This window comes from Mesocricetus auratus, unplaced genomic scaffold (genome assembly GCF_017639785.1).
Source record: "Mesocricetus auratus isolate SY011 unplaced genomic scaffold, BCM_Maur_2.0 Super-Scaffold_100008, whole genome shotgun sequence".
Taxonomy (NCBI): domain Eukaryota; kingdom Metazoa; phylum Chordata; class Mammalia; order Rodentia; family Cricetidae; genus Mesocricetus; species Mesocricetus auratus.
This window is the reverse complement of record NW_024429192.1, coordinates 64,668,114-64,682,756: the sequence shown is the minus strand read 5'-3', so window position 1 is coordinate 64,682,756 and position 14,643 is coordinate 64,668,114. Positions and strand designations below refer to the sequence as shown.

The 14,643-nt window shown below is 40.6% G+C and overlaps 1 protein-coding gene across 7 annotated transcripts in view; it reads left to right on the top strand.

Moving 5' to 3' along the window:
• Tp63 (tumor protein p63) overlaps nucleotides 1-14,643 on the top strand; it is a 199,673-nt gene that overhangs the window by 107,932 nt on the left and 77,098 nt on the right. Inside the window, exon 1 of one of the 7 annotated variants that reach the window (XM_021228090.2) lies at nucleotides 1,539-1,702. The exons of the other annotated variants lie outside the window; for them this stretch is intronic. Coding sequence (XP_021083749.1) covers nucleotides 1,661-1,702 — 42 coding nt within the window. The 5' untranslated portion in view covers nucleotides 1,539-1,660. Of the gene's footprint in view, nucleotides 1-1,538; nucleotides 1,703-14,643 lie in introns of those variants that run through there. 7 annotated transcript variants of the gene reach the window in all.

Below are 14,643 nucleotides of genomic sequence, written 5' to 3'. Positions count from 1 at the left end.
TCAGTGAAATTCCCTGGTTGGGCTTGCAGTTCTTGGGAGATCCCATTCCAAGTGGGGCTGTGCCCAACACCTGCTTTTAAAAACGTACCTGGGACTGTCAGGGTTTTATACTGCCCCTTAGCCTGTCAGTGGTAGTAAATGGGAAGATGTGAAGCAGAATGAGTCTGCTGTCCTCGTAAGCCCTCCACCGACTTTCTGGTGGGTTAACTTACATTAGTAAGCAAAGCAATGCCTCCTAGTAACTAGGTAAAGAGGTGAATGTTTTGTGGGAGATAATTTTGTAGTTTCTAAAATCTTATATTCTTGAATATTTGAGATTAAATTGTGTAACAGGAGATTTTTTTTAAAGAAAAAAACCTAAATTATTAACAGTCAGTCATTGGTGCCTAAAATAGCCTTTATTCCAATGACCCATCCTTTCCCTAAATGAAGCCTGGGAATGCAAAAGAGAAATGAACACAAGGCAAATCCGAATTCATGAACATATTAAAGTGTAAAATTTAATTCTGACATTTTAACAGATATCTATTATGACTTCTAGATTTTTTCTGATTTTTTTCAAATCTCCTAAATTTTAGAAAAAAATATAGTATCTATTCTTAGTAATCTTAGCCAGTTATAATTTTAGGAACAGTAGAGAGAACTGTGATTCTGTTCCAGGTGAGGTGAGTCTTCAGATATAAGGCTAGCTGAATTTCAAGCCCTGGGTAATAATGACAGAGCAGAGCACGGTAGAAAGAAATACACAAATAGAGGAGGGTTTGGGGATCTTGGGTACATTTCCCAGGGATTCTACTTACTGTACCTAACATGGGTGATTGTTTTTATAAGTTTAGTGTGACTGATGGTTTTAACTGCTTACTGAAATACATTCTGGAAAATCAAGTAATTTATGCTGGCATTGTTTGATATAGACCTCTGTTTTATGTATGATGAAAATATATTGAACACTTGGGTTATCAGACAGCACCCTTTTGAGTTTTATGCTGAGAAATTATACATGCAATTTTCCCTACTTCCTAACTTTGTGTAATCATTCTTAAAAATCCCAAATGTAGTTTAGAAAAAGAGAGAGAGAGAAAAGAAAAGAAAAAAGAAGAAGCCTTCCAAAAGTTTCCCAGACTTCTGTTCTCAACTGCAAAGTGCAGTTACAACTTTGTGCAATGCCTTGCCTTCTGCATGTCGTGGTGGGGGTGGTGGGGGTAATGGGGGTGGTGGGGGTGGTGGGGGTTGTAGGCTTGTTGGAGGGAGAGTTTTGTTTTGTTTTGGGGACAGAGTGCACTTTCTTATGAAAGAGACAGGGAAAGTTTTACCTGTCTGTCTCCTGTGTCTTTTTTTTTCCCCTTTTCTTTAAAAGATTGGTGATAAGGAATTCTAACTACTTAATGAGATGGGAGAGGCTTCCCTCCATTGGAGTGGAGGAGCCCAGGTGGAAGCTGATGGATTGGACAGGTAAAGTGAAGAGTCCCGCCCCTCACGCCTATAGTTGGGTATATATTAGGGAACCTTAAAGTATGTACAGAGAGAGAAAGGGAGAGGCACCTGAGTTCTGTTATCTTCTCAGAAGATTCGAGGTGAAAGGCTCAGAGGGGGTGGGGGGGCTGCCAAAACCCTGGAAGCAGAAGAGAGAAGAGCAGCCTTGACCAGTCTTACTGCTAACATGTTGTACCTGGAAAACAATGCCCAGACTCAATTTAGTGAGGTAAGGTTTTTAGATTTTAGCATTCTGCATAGACATGGTTTTCTTCTCTTCTTATTCTTTAAAATCAAAACTTCACTGGTCGTGGTCCTAGTGACCCAATGTAATGTGTCTGCAGGTCTTATGTAGGAATCTTCCTTTCTTCATTAATGTTTTCTATAGTGCCGTAAGATTGTCTTTTATTTTCTTTGAGTATCAGATGAAACATTAGGAGCAAAAGGGGAAGACAGAAATTCCTGGGTGACATTATGTATTTGAAGAAATACAATATTCAGGATTATGTAAAGTCACTTTTTTATAAGAACTGACAGTTGGAGTAGAGCACATTCTGCTAGGAATATTGATGGGAGCTAATGTCCCAGTGAGACAAATTAATTGATTGTATATTAACTGTTTGGCTCAGTTCTCCAAAGCAAATATATTTGTTTAAAGTAGGTGTGTTTAAAGCTATCATTTCTACGTGTATCAGTCTGGAAACTCATTTAAATGTGAAGATCCTGGAGTACTGTCCACACTGTGTGGTCTCACTTAGAAGTTTGCTGTGGATGGGTAGATAAGTTACTGCAGATCCGTGCGCTGTTAACCATTTATGCGTGTGTACGTGAATGTGAACATTCAGACATTCTCAATTTTAAGGACTTGGTGATTCTCTGCTCCTGTCCAGTCATATCCTTAGTTTGTCTTAGGGAATTAAATCACAAGACACAAGAATGAAGGGGAAGTTAGAGTCTGATGAGACTGGAGGGCTCTGAGGAAGTTTCCTGAGGTCCAGAGGCCTAACAACAATATTAGTTTACATTCCCTGGGAAGAGGCAGCGGTTTGTTGACACTAATCAGATTGAGGGGGGGAGGGTCCAGAGACAGGCTGTTGGAAAAGAGAGTTCAGAATTTCCGATGAGAATGCTTGCAGGTAACTGCCTGGAAAACGGAGACTGGGGTGCAGGAATCAAGCCTTTTTAAGAGTCAAAACAAAATGCACCGCAGTCAGCACAGACCAGGAGAGGAATTGAAGCAAAGGGCGACAAAGCAGGACCAGCGCTGTTGCTGACCACGCTGTTGTCTAGACACATGGGCTGTGCAAATATAACAGGGGAAATATCAAGTTATCTCAAGGAGGAAAAGGAAGTGCCCGCTTTCCTTTAAAACAGACATGCAGTCTTGCTTGTCCTTGCTAGAGAAACTTGAGTTTCTCGTTTTGCTTTAATATTGAAAGGTAGCTTAAAGTGTTGGCAAACAATTTAAAGAAGAGCCCGTAACTTGTAAGAGTTGCTTGCTGTTTCCACTGGGTCTGATGTTGCTCGGTTTTAATAACTAAGAAGCGATCGCTCTGTCAGTCTGACTTCACCTTTGTTTGTGGGCTGTTTTGCCTGGTGTTTCTGAGGTGTCCAAGAACTAGCTATCTGTGGGCAAATGCGAAAGAAGAAAGTCAAGTTAGTTCTGAGATATGGGTGAGGAAATTAGAAGCCTGGTGTCAAGTTAAAGGAAATGGTTGTTTTAAGGAAACGGCAGTGTCAGAAAAGAAAGACGATTTTATAAACCCCATGACAATAGTGTATGTGTCTCTGTGGGAAGATAGACTTTTGTAGAAGCACTGATGCTTTATGCGAAAATATGGCAGGCTCATTATGAAGGAAATTCCTCTAAACAGAGTTAGGGTTTTTGGAATGCTAGACAGAAGAATGGTAAGGGTTCCTGAGGTGGCTGTGCCGGCTGCTGGAATGCTACTGAGCTACACAGAAAATAGCTACAAGAGAACATGGCTGAACTTCTCTCTTCCTTCATTTCCCATGCTTGCTTCATTAGCTTCCATATTCTTCCAGTGTGTGTATTATGTGGGAACTTCATGACTGGGATCTGTTGGGACTGGCTCCCTTGTTTGTGTAGGATTCTCTTTAATATCTCTGTGCTGTCTATAAGTACACTGTTCCATAGAAGTACATGGAATATTTGGGTTCACATGGTTCTGCAAATATGGAATTTAATACAAAAGATATGGCACGTTGGTATTCCTGTGTACCAATACCCATCAATACAGAAATAGCAAGAAGTGTTAAAATTGGAGGGATTGGGGATACAAAAAGAGTAGAATATCTAGTGAGAATTATTTGATAACTTTAATGTACTCTCTGACTTAAAATAGTTTCCTTACTGTTTAAATTGATAACTCACAAATAATAAAATAGCAGTATGCTCTCTGTACACTGTGTTAACTTTCCAGTTGTTTCCCTCCAATAAAGCTGGCTTGGGGGAAGCAACTAATGAACAGGAAAGGGTCCGGAAGGGAGGAGGATATGGGCAAGATGTGACAGGCAGAGGGCTTAAAGTTCCTCCCTTGTGTGACAACGGAGAAGTAACAGGCAAGTGCTGGGATCGAGGGCCGAGCCTTAGACCATGCCAGACTCAGATAAAAAGTGTCACAAGACCGGAATTTCTTCAGAGATTAAGCTCTACTTTCTAAAACACCACCACCACAAAAACAAAAACAACAAACACAAATGCTAGACTGGTACCACATTCCACTGCACTGCCTTGGCATCTGAGTGTGTGCGTGCGTGTGTGTGTGTGTGTGTGTGTGTGTGTGCATCTGAGTATATGTGGAGGGGGAGGAGAGTGTGTATGTAGTATGAGAGAGGGGGAGACAGAGAAGAGAGACACTCTATTTTAGAAAGGGATCTTTTCTAAAAACATCCTTTGTGTTGTTTTTTGGTGAGGGAGAGGGACACTTTGATTGATACTAACCAGAATCCAAGATTCACAACTTCCATTTTCCTACTCAGAGTTGATTGTATTTGGGAGTGCTCCATATGTATGATCGCATGCCATTTACTAATATTTTTATCGGGAGCTCCATAGGGCAGATGGGTGCACTCTGAAGAGGATACAGAGTAGCTATCCAGAGAGTTTTCCATGAAACACTCACTCAAAGCTTTGGCGAAAGTACTGCAGCAGGAATGAGGGCCCCCTCAGGCCAGGTTACTGCTCACTCAGCTGGCCTCAGGGCCTGCATGGTCTCAGCATACGTTTCCTATCTCTTTCCTGTTTCTGCTGGTTGTTTTAAATGGGAGAGAACGCTCTTCCCCGTTAAAAGATGGTAGTCCTAAGGGTTCCCATGCTGTGCAGCAGGCATCAGCAGCACACTGGATTCGGGTGTCAGCCAGGCTGTATTCACTCTCTACAAGGGAGCACTGCCTTGCATTACCTGTTTTCCAATTGGGTGCCCTCAAGCCCAGAAGGGACTGGGAGAAAGAGATCTCAGATGGCAGACCGTAGATCATACCTCCTCACTACTGTTGGAAAACAGATTGGCTGATAATGAAACTCTTATCCTTTATCTAGATAAGGGGAAGCATGTTTGGTTTGGTTGTTTTTTAGAAGAGCAATGATCCTCAACGCGGGCGTGGGGTGGGTTGAAGTCTGAATGGATGTTATCCACAGCCAAAACAGTACTGGCTGATCTTTCATCAGAATACATTCATCTCTTGAACACAAATTGGCTACAAATGTACTCAGATTTGAACGGAGAGGATTTAGAATAAATTCTGCACCCAGCCCTGCTAAGGAAGTATGCCTCTGTGGCCATTGAGAGTTTGTTTACGGAGGAGGATTTGAGTGAAAGGGCTAAGAAATATGCCGCAATGAATGTACTCTAGCTTTCTTTGATGTGCGTTTGATGGCTTAGGAACGAAGAATATAGGTTAAAAATACCTTTTCTTATGGCTCTCAATGTCAACTTTCCCTTTGGTTTTATGTATTTCTCACTTTTTATTTTATATCAGTAAGAAGAGACAGCACAGATTATCAAGAGAACTCAGGGTTTTTTTTTCAAGTCTTTTCATAATTGATATAAGGGCTTTACTTTTTTGAAGACGGCAATGTTTTCTAAACCTAGTGGACTACTCTCCCTCCTTTGATATCTGATGAAAAGGTGGGTGATGGGCACAGAGTTATCTGTCATTGTCCAGTGCTAACTTTAATAGTCCTTCTAAAGAGTCTCCAATAGGGCAGGGTGTTTGGGGTTTAAAACACAATGACTTGAAATGTTAAAGAAAGAGTTGATTCAAAGTTCATCTCATCTCTATTCCCTTAAGAATATAATTTCAAAAGCACAATAAAATAGTGGCGATAGAGGTTTTTAATGTGCTGTGGAAATGTGAGCAATATGCAAAGTATCAGAGGAGAAGTAAAATCCCTCATAAGAGGATCAGGAAAATCCAGATGTATAGGTAGGATGCAGTTGAACTTGGATAGACACACATAACTGTCTGAATCCTAGATTTACAGGGGGGAGTGAAGATTTTAGGGAAAGTGACAAAACAGAGAAGGCACAGGACTTGAGTGCTGGCTGGTGTACCCAGAGCTGTCATGTATGCAGTTCAGTGGAATAGAAAGGATGGCACCATTAGGATACAGAGTTAGAAACATTAGAGCGGCTAAGCAAGGACCATGGTCCTGAGAGCAGAGTGTGTCGACACAGTGGCCATGGCAAATCTGGGATGGGCTCTGAGTAGTCTGTAATCGGAACCCTCTGTGAGAGCTCTTGGGGAGGATAAATGACTCAGCCATGGACTGCATGGAAGCAGAAAATTGCATTTCTTGCACTATACATTGGCTGCCAGTTCTACTTCACTGTAACATTTGGAATGATAGAAATGAACTGTTTCTCAGGGCTCATTCAACTAGTGTACTCTCTGCCCATGGCTCTCTCCAATAGCTGTGGTTTCTGCCACAGATGAATTGAGAGGACTTAGTCTTCTTTTTCCTGTGTTTATTTCTGCTCTTCCAGCAAAATTATTAATAGTACCCCCTTTCAATTGCAAAAAAAAAACTATTCTAGTAAGTATGCGAATTATTCGGTTTCTCTAAAAATGGACTCTATTCTTCTTTTCATTCCTTTCCCTAAATAAACTACCTCCAAATGAGAAGGAATATATGTTCGCCTCCAGACCAGACAGAAGCCACAAACCATATAGATTATTTTTCCCATTAGAAGGAATAGTTTCATTTGACTCAGTTTGTCCCAGAAGCTAAGTTTAGATACACTGACTTCCCTGTAACAAAGGCAGAAATGAGTCAGGAGTAGCCACAGACTTCTGAGATTTTACCAGCCTAAGAAGGCCAGAATATGCTTATAAATGAGTCCAACATAAAATAAGCTCGTTAGAGACACTCTAGGTTCTCAGAGAGTGAGAGATGGGGGGGTTACATTATTTGTAATGAAGGAAATATTATGAAGGAAATATTGCATGGGATTGCAGCAGCCATAATTCAGCAAAGAATGGAGGGAAGAGGAGTGTGTGGAGGATATAGTTATAAAGTTAATAAAAATGCGAGACAGAAGGGAACCGGATGGAGGCATACTTATTTGGAAAGAGAGTGTGTTCATGTGTACACTGACATGCAATAAAAATGGAGGGCTTTCCCAGAAACAGTAAGAGACAATCAGAAGGGCTTGTATGCTCTGGAAACATGAATATTTGGTGACATGCACCGGGGGTGATAAGTGGCACACTATAGTGAGAGAGAAGAATTATCCCTGGTTACCTATTCAGTTCCATAGACTTCAGTGGCGACAGATACTGTCTTTCATTTATATGGAAATCAGAATTAGGGACAAAATTCAGATGTTTCTCTTTGTGTGAATCCATTATATTTATGAGTCATCATAGGTACAGGATAAGAAAACCTATCTTGGTCACTACTCTTGATAAAAATTGCGATTCTGAACCTAAACATGGAAGACCAGACACCCCTGCGACATTTGTTTAACATGAGATTTCCAGTTGGAATGTAATAGAGATGTACAAATGGCACATTTAAGATCACTGCCACCCCACCAACAAGTCAAGACAAATAAAAGTAAGACACTTAAGCTTTAGTTTCTCACATACAGTATCTCACCCATGACATTTTAAATTTTTATTTGGGGGCAAAGCGTCTAAAGAGACATGGCAGGAAAAAACCATATCCTTATGTTGGGAAAGACATAATGTTTCCTTCCACATTCTCCAAACACCTGTTTCTAAAAGGCAAGCAAGCAAAGAAAACAGAAGTGTAGAATGGCAAGAGTGGGAGTCCAGATCATGGGGGGGTAGATGGTGATGGGGGAGTTGGTGATTTGATTTAAAAGAAAAGAAAATCCTGGTGTGGGAATTCAAACCTCTAATCCCAGCCCACTTGAGGCAGAGGCAGAAGGACTGCTGCAAGTTTGAAACTACCCTAGTTTGCATAGCAAGTTCAATCTAGAGTCTGTCTCAAAAAAGATCACAATGAAATAAAAGATGAAAATAAAGACAAATGGAGTAGGTGAGTAGGAAGGAGAGCTTAGCTCTGTGGTCAGTGGAGGAGCCCTGAAGCTCCTTTGTCTCTTCTTTCTCTTCCTCCCCAGCTTAATACCCCCCAAACCAAACAGATTCTGTATGGGTCCAGCCTTATACTTTTGACTCTGTATGCCTCAGGGCAAACAGAAAAGTTTCACATAAATTTTGCCATTTTCTATCTAGTCTCTTGAATAAGTATTGAATGAAAGCTCTATAAATTCTTCCCAAAGAGAGTACTTTATACATTATATTTTATTTTCTTACTTGATCTGGTAGTTTTCTATTAGAAATTGTATTTCTCCCCATTTTCTAGGAAAGAAAGAAAGAAAGGAAGGAAGAAAGAAAGAAAGGAAGGAAGACATAGGTCTTTTGTTTGTTTGTTTGTTTGCTTTTCAAGACAGAGTATCTTGTGTAGCCCTAGCTGTCCTGGAACTCACTCTGTAGGCCAGGCTGGCCTCGAACTCAGAGATCTTCCTGCCTCTGCCTTTCTTGTGTTGGGATCAAAGTTGTGCACCACCAATCCCATCTGACATGGGACTTTTCATTTCTAAATGTCTTTGATGTTTTACTGTGACTGACATATGCGCCCTAAGTTTTCAATGAAGCAGTTCTAGTTTCTTCTTTGAAGACAAAGTGAAGTTTGACAACTGTAGATTAGAGCAGAGATGCCTTCCCAGGATAATACCCATTCTTTGATTTAAAATCAAGCAACTAGTGTTATGTTGAATCAATTACACGTTGATTATATCAGGGGGGGATAACTATGAAATCTTTTTGAAAAACATGATATCTCGTTCAAAACTTGTAACCTGAACTTCATTTTCTTTTCTGTTTAAGAGACAAAAAAGAGATAAAAATATTTATAAAACTGTGGTGTGTTGTTGGAGGAAGAAAGTCATGAGCCACTCTTGTTAGCTACTCTGGAAACATTACAAAGGAAACAGTTCTTACTGATGCAGAAGCCACTAATAGGTGCAGTTAGTATAATACCCCTGTGAGAATTACCCCCTCCCCAAGAGGGCTGGCTTCAGACAGGACTCTACCCAGGCCTTTTCTTTCTTCCTTTCAAGCTTGCGCAAAACCCCCACAGGGGCCATTCCCAATCCCGGCAGTGATCTTTCTCAAGTTGATTCTTTCTCAGATCACAGAGACAATGGGGAATAAACTCTGTTTACTCAAATCAGTCTGGATTAGTGTCACTCTATTGATGGAATCCGAATTAAAAGGAAAACCATTACCCTGCACAAAAGACAACATTACATGCAAAGGGAATGGCTTGACTACTTTTAAATAGACCATGGGGAGGCTCTTAGCAGACTAAGGTAGAGGGCCCATCAGAAACTTACAGAGAGAGAGAGAGAGAGAGAGAGAGAGAGAGAGAGAGAGAGAGAGAGAGAGAGAGAGAGAGAGAGAGAGAGAGAGAGACGGAGAGAGAGAGGGGAGAGAGACAGAGAGACAGAGAGGAGAGACAGAGAGGAGAAGGCAGAACAGGTGGCATAGAGAAAACTTTTCTGAGCCGACTGCAGGGGAAATTCAGCAATGTCAAGTGCTGAAAAGGTTCAAAATGTGACTGCGGAGTGGAGGAGGAGGAGGAGGCCCCCTGCCTTCTTTCTGCCCTCTAGTCAGTACGCACCATTTTTAAATGGCATGCAAAATAATAAAAATATGCAAGTCTTGTCCTTAGTATGTTCTGTCATGGTTTTCCTGGATGTCTGGCAGGTTGTTTGGTTTTGGGTTTCTTGCAGTACAATGAGTTTTATTCCCTTCTATTAAATTTCAAGTAACAAAGATTTTTGAGGAAATGGAAGAGTTTCCCAATTTAAAACTGGCTTGTACACTATCTAGCAGGTAAATGGGGCAGAGTAAATGCTACTTTCACTTAATTGATTACCCAGGAGAGCAGAGGATGTGTGTGATAAAAACAAAACAAAGCAAAGAGATTAGATCTTCAACTTGTATTGCAGCCGAAGTGTTTGCTTACGTCCGCCGAGTTTCCTTGATTCAGTCTGTCCTTATGTGTCCATGGGTCATCACCACAGAGGAGGGTAGTTTAATCTGGGTGAATGAGCCTGATGACAAGCAAACACACTCCTCTGTCTGTATCCTATGCTCTGAGCAATCATAAGTCCTTTTGCTTAAACACGACATCCAAGCCTTTTCTCTCAAAGATACCTTTGAGTTCCACTTTTTGAGTGAGAAGAATGCTTTTCAGAGTAAGGGATCTAGCTGCTAACCTCAGTTTGGTTTTACATTAAAAGCACCGGTTTAGAGAATACCCCAACACTGGCTACGTAAAGCTTTCGACTTTACCTCAGATGAAATGAAATATGTAGCAATCAGCCAGGCAGCTGACGAGCCAAAGTAAATTAGAGGGCTGGGGCAGAGTGTAGCAGCAGAACAATTGTCTAGAGGATGAGAGACCCCACATGTGATGGCTGGTGCTGCAAAGACAGGGGAACAAACTAAGATGAGAACACATTTGAAAGTGCTAAGACTCCAGGAGCACAACCCTTTCTTGGTGCTTCGGCGTACACCTTTCAAGGAAAGGCTGCTGTAGAGGCCTCCGAGTGTGTGCTATAAAGTCTGGACCAAGGTCATGAGTTTAGATCATTCCCAAGAAATGGTTTATGAGTTTGATAAACCCAAGTCTTGGTTCTTCAAAACGTATACTTGTAAGTCATTGTTAATCATGTCATTATTCTAAACAGAATTCTGACTAACTGGGCAGAAAATTGTGGATGTCAGACAGGGCGAGGCCAAGTTTGTGGCCTATCTATTAGAAACTAAAGCTTGTCTCTAAGTGGTTCCTTTCCAAAGGAACCAATGTTTGCCCACAATTGTCTTTAATAGAGGTAAATAATAACAAGACCATCAAGACGGGGACTCCTATTGCCGACCTACATGCATTGAAAAGAAAGTCTAGACCATCAGGTAAAAAAAAAATCTCTTGGCACGAAAGTGACTATGTGCTCATTTTAAGGAAGTAGAGGCTCTTTAGTAAGCTCCTCAGCTAGGTGTGAGCCACCAGCTATTACTCATTGCATTGTGAGTGACAATTCTGGCTATTCTGCTATAGGTTCCCACCAAACGCCAAAGCTCAAAGCACAATTCCCACCTACCAAGAGCCTGAAGAACACAAAGCCAAGGTCACAGAGATTATGTGAGATGCCCTTTATTGCTCAGCTGACAGACGAGTGCCAAGATGAGTGCCGTGTGCATGCAGAGCTGCGTCAGGATAAGCCGACATTTCTTTGTTGTGTTAGGATGAAGTCAAGGCCTTCTGCATGCCATTTGTAGTTGAAGGATTTTATACTCATTTCTGAAAGAACCGATTCCTGGCATCTACCGTGCCACAGACACTTCTCCAAGCAGTAGGAATTTGTCACTGACTGCAACACCTATGATCTCACATAAGTTTATTGTCTGGCAGAGCAGACCAATGTTTACTGGCTACAGCTGCAGTGATAATTATGCAGGACCAAGGGTTGCGATAATGGAAAGCAAAGGGCGAATCATCTGTTTGGGCAGCGAGATGAGGAGTGAGTAGAAGACATGGAAACCGGAAGTTAAATAATGAAACAGGAGGACACTTTTGAAACGTTGAAGGAAGGGCTATTTGTCAAAGGGAAATTTCAATGACACTACCTCCAAGGTCAATGTAAAGATAGGGCCATTTTGTTCTTATGACAATATGGGTCCTCTCAAGGGGTTCACCATACAGAATCTGAGAGTGTCATGAAGAGATTTGCAGCATGTTTTCTGTGCAAGCTAGAAGGAGCTGGTACTCTTTTTGGAACTATAGATTAAATAGAGGATCCCTAAGAACAAGTCATAGCTGATTGGGCAGTGGGGAGCTTTGGGCTATGTGAAATGAACATTTTCCTTAAAAGGAGCCTTTAGATGAAAATTCTAGGCAGACAGTTCCATCCTCCCCATAGGTGCTCAGGATGAAGGACTAATAGATGATTCACTTCACTGGTGTAACATTATGGCTCTTGGTACTACGTTGGTAAAATTATATAATTCTAATGAGCTCAAGTTCCCTCATCTATAAAAAGTACAAAATGTGGTATCTATGAGGACACATGGGGCAAAAAGTACAAAGCAATTGGATGCTATAAAGCCCAAGCTGAAGCCTCGGTAGGAGAATTGACATCAACACTAGCTAATACCTTTCCACAAAGAGCCTTGCATAGGAACACTAAGCATGTATCAGATTTTTAAAATTTACTTTGGACATTTGTCATTATTTTATTGAAATAAGTATCTTCTGCATCATGCTGTCATGAGCTATGTTTCCACTACAATGTAATCATCCCACTGTTTTGGGTCGTGGCTGCTGACACAGATTAAAACATGAACTGAGTATTGTTGACCAGCTTCTGCTATCGTTGGATTCTATTTTCCATGTAGATGGCCTGGCTTTTCCTAAAGCTCTTCATTAGTGTGTACTCTCTTTCCCCAACATTACCACATGTGTAAATAGAGCTAGTGAAATATATGATTACTTTCGACTGATGATGGCCCTTAGAGAACAAAATAGGAAAAAATGGCCATAACCATACTTTGCCTTTATTTTAATGACTAGTTGCCAGGTTGAGCAATCTGAAGCTCTGAGTATCTTTCTCTAACATGTCATGAATTATAGCATTAATTAAAAGTACATATTTCTGCTTTCCGTCATGCCTACATTTTCCTACTGTATAATGGGGTCAGAATTGATATTCCTCATGGTTTGTACTTCTCTGTCCTGATTAGCGGGAGTTGGGGGGTTGGAGGTAGGGAGATTATGTACTAAAGTAATTAACTTTTCACTTTCCATAACTGAACTTTATACACTTCTTCTTAGCTATGATTAGGTCAGGTTTTGTCTTCAGTGTATTATCCATATCTGCCTTTCAAAATTCTATGCAGTGTTTGTTGGCATCTTTGTCCCCTTGGTCAGCAGACTTTAATTGCTTTTTTCTCAACTGTTCATGGAGTTTTTAAAGACATCTTTCATAAGTGATAGACTCTTGCTAAAATATTCTAGTAAGCATTCTGCTTATATTCTGGATTTGGTTTTGCTTAAAGGCTTCATTCTTGCATTTTGCTCATTATATGAATGCATACATTTTATTTCCAGGCACTCACTTTTTATGATTATGTGGCAAACAAAAGAAGTAAAATATCTTATATTTAATAAAATACAGTTTTCAGAAAAGATGATGGTACCTACACATTTAAGGTAAAAAAGATGTTGATCTAATTCAACAATCTTCTATAAATATTTTCTTGACCTCAAACAGAATGCTTTACGTTAATTACATTCAATTCTAGCATAAAACAAACCATCATTTTCTGAATTGGGACAGGTGGTGGAAGACATAAAAATGGCAAGCATTTCTCCCTTAGGCAGTGTTTGTTGAAGAGCACTCTTCTGCTAATATTATTGGATGAAAATACTGTGTACTAACCTAATGTGTAAGGGAATGAATGCCTTACAAAACCAAGGTCATGAAGAAACTGTTTTCTTTTCCCAGGGGAGCTACAGAAGCGCCTCCATTAAGCCCAAGGCCAAAGAGTATACCCACTGAGGGAACTAGCTAAGTCACTGAGACAGTTAATTTTTTTAGGTTTGACCAGGCAAATCTTAACAAAGACAAAATGATGATTTCATGAACCTTTTGGGAAAGTAGGATGCTAAAATTATTTTGAAGCAGCTTCACAGAGGGGCTATTAGAAGGTGAGAACTGGTGCTGTCATTCCATTGTCTTCGTGGTTTTGTGTAGATTCTTAGCCCCCTAGGAAGCTGGGGTCAAATTTGCTCACCTTCCTCACCCCAGGAAAGAGCACATTGCTGGTAGTGTCACACTTAATCCCATACCACCAGTCTGAGAGTTCTGTTACACTTCTACAATCCAAATAGAAACATGAGAAGTACTGAAGATGTCTAATCCCCTAGCCTTACCTAACAGCCATTCAAGAGCCAAAAATATTTTTCCAAATGAAATGTTAGTTATTTTTCCACATGATCTCAACATACCTAGTACAGACAGCAATAGCTAAGAAAAAGAGATTAGGATACTTGCCTTATACAGATGAATTTGTGGGGAGGGATTTTTTCTTTTTTACATACACAAGATTTACTTTAGCCCCATTTGCAAGGCAATGTTCCAATGATTTGATAGTTTTTGGAGTGAATTTTGTGTAGGAGGATGACATATTTTAAGCTTCAAGTAACTACAGATTCAGGTGTTTAAGAAGGGCTCCATTTGCAGCAACACATCAAAGCATTATGGAGCTCATATGAAGAAAATCCAGGTCCATAGCATGTCCAAAGTCTAAAGTGGTCACAAAAACATAATTGAGGAAAGAAAACATAAAATGAAGCTACAGTGGTCGGGTTGTATTCTTAAGACATTTTGAAAGATCACACAAAGAGAATTTCGTCTTCTCTGACTTAATTCTGAAGTTTGGTAGGACACGGTCAGGGTGTGTAGTCCGCTGTAGAGCACAGAACTTACACGGAAGGAGGGGGCAGAGGCAGGGCTCTTCCTTTATTTGGTGACTGACAGTTGCATGTGCTCTTTGCTCCTGTTGCAAGCAGATTTTCCCACCCTGTTCTTGTCACAGCCATGTCTGTGT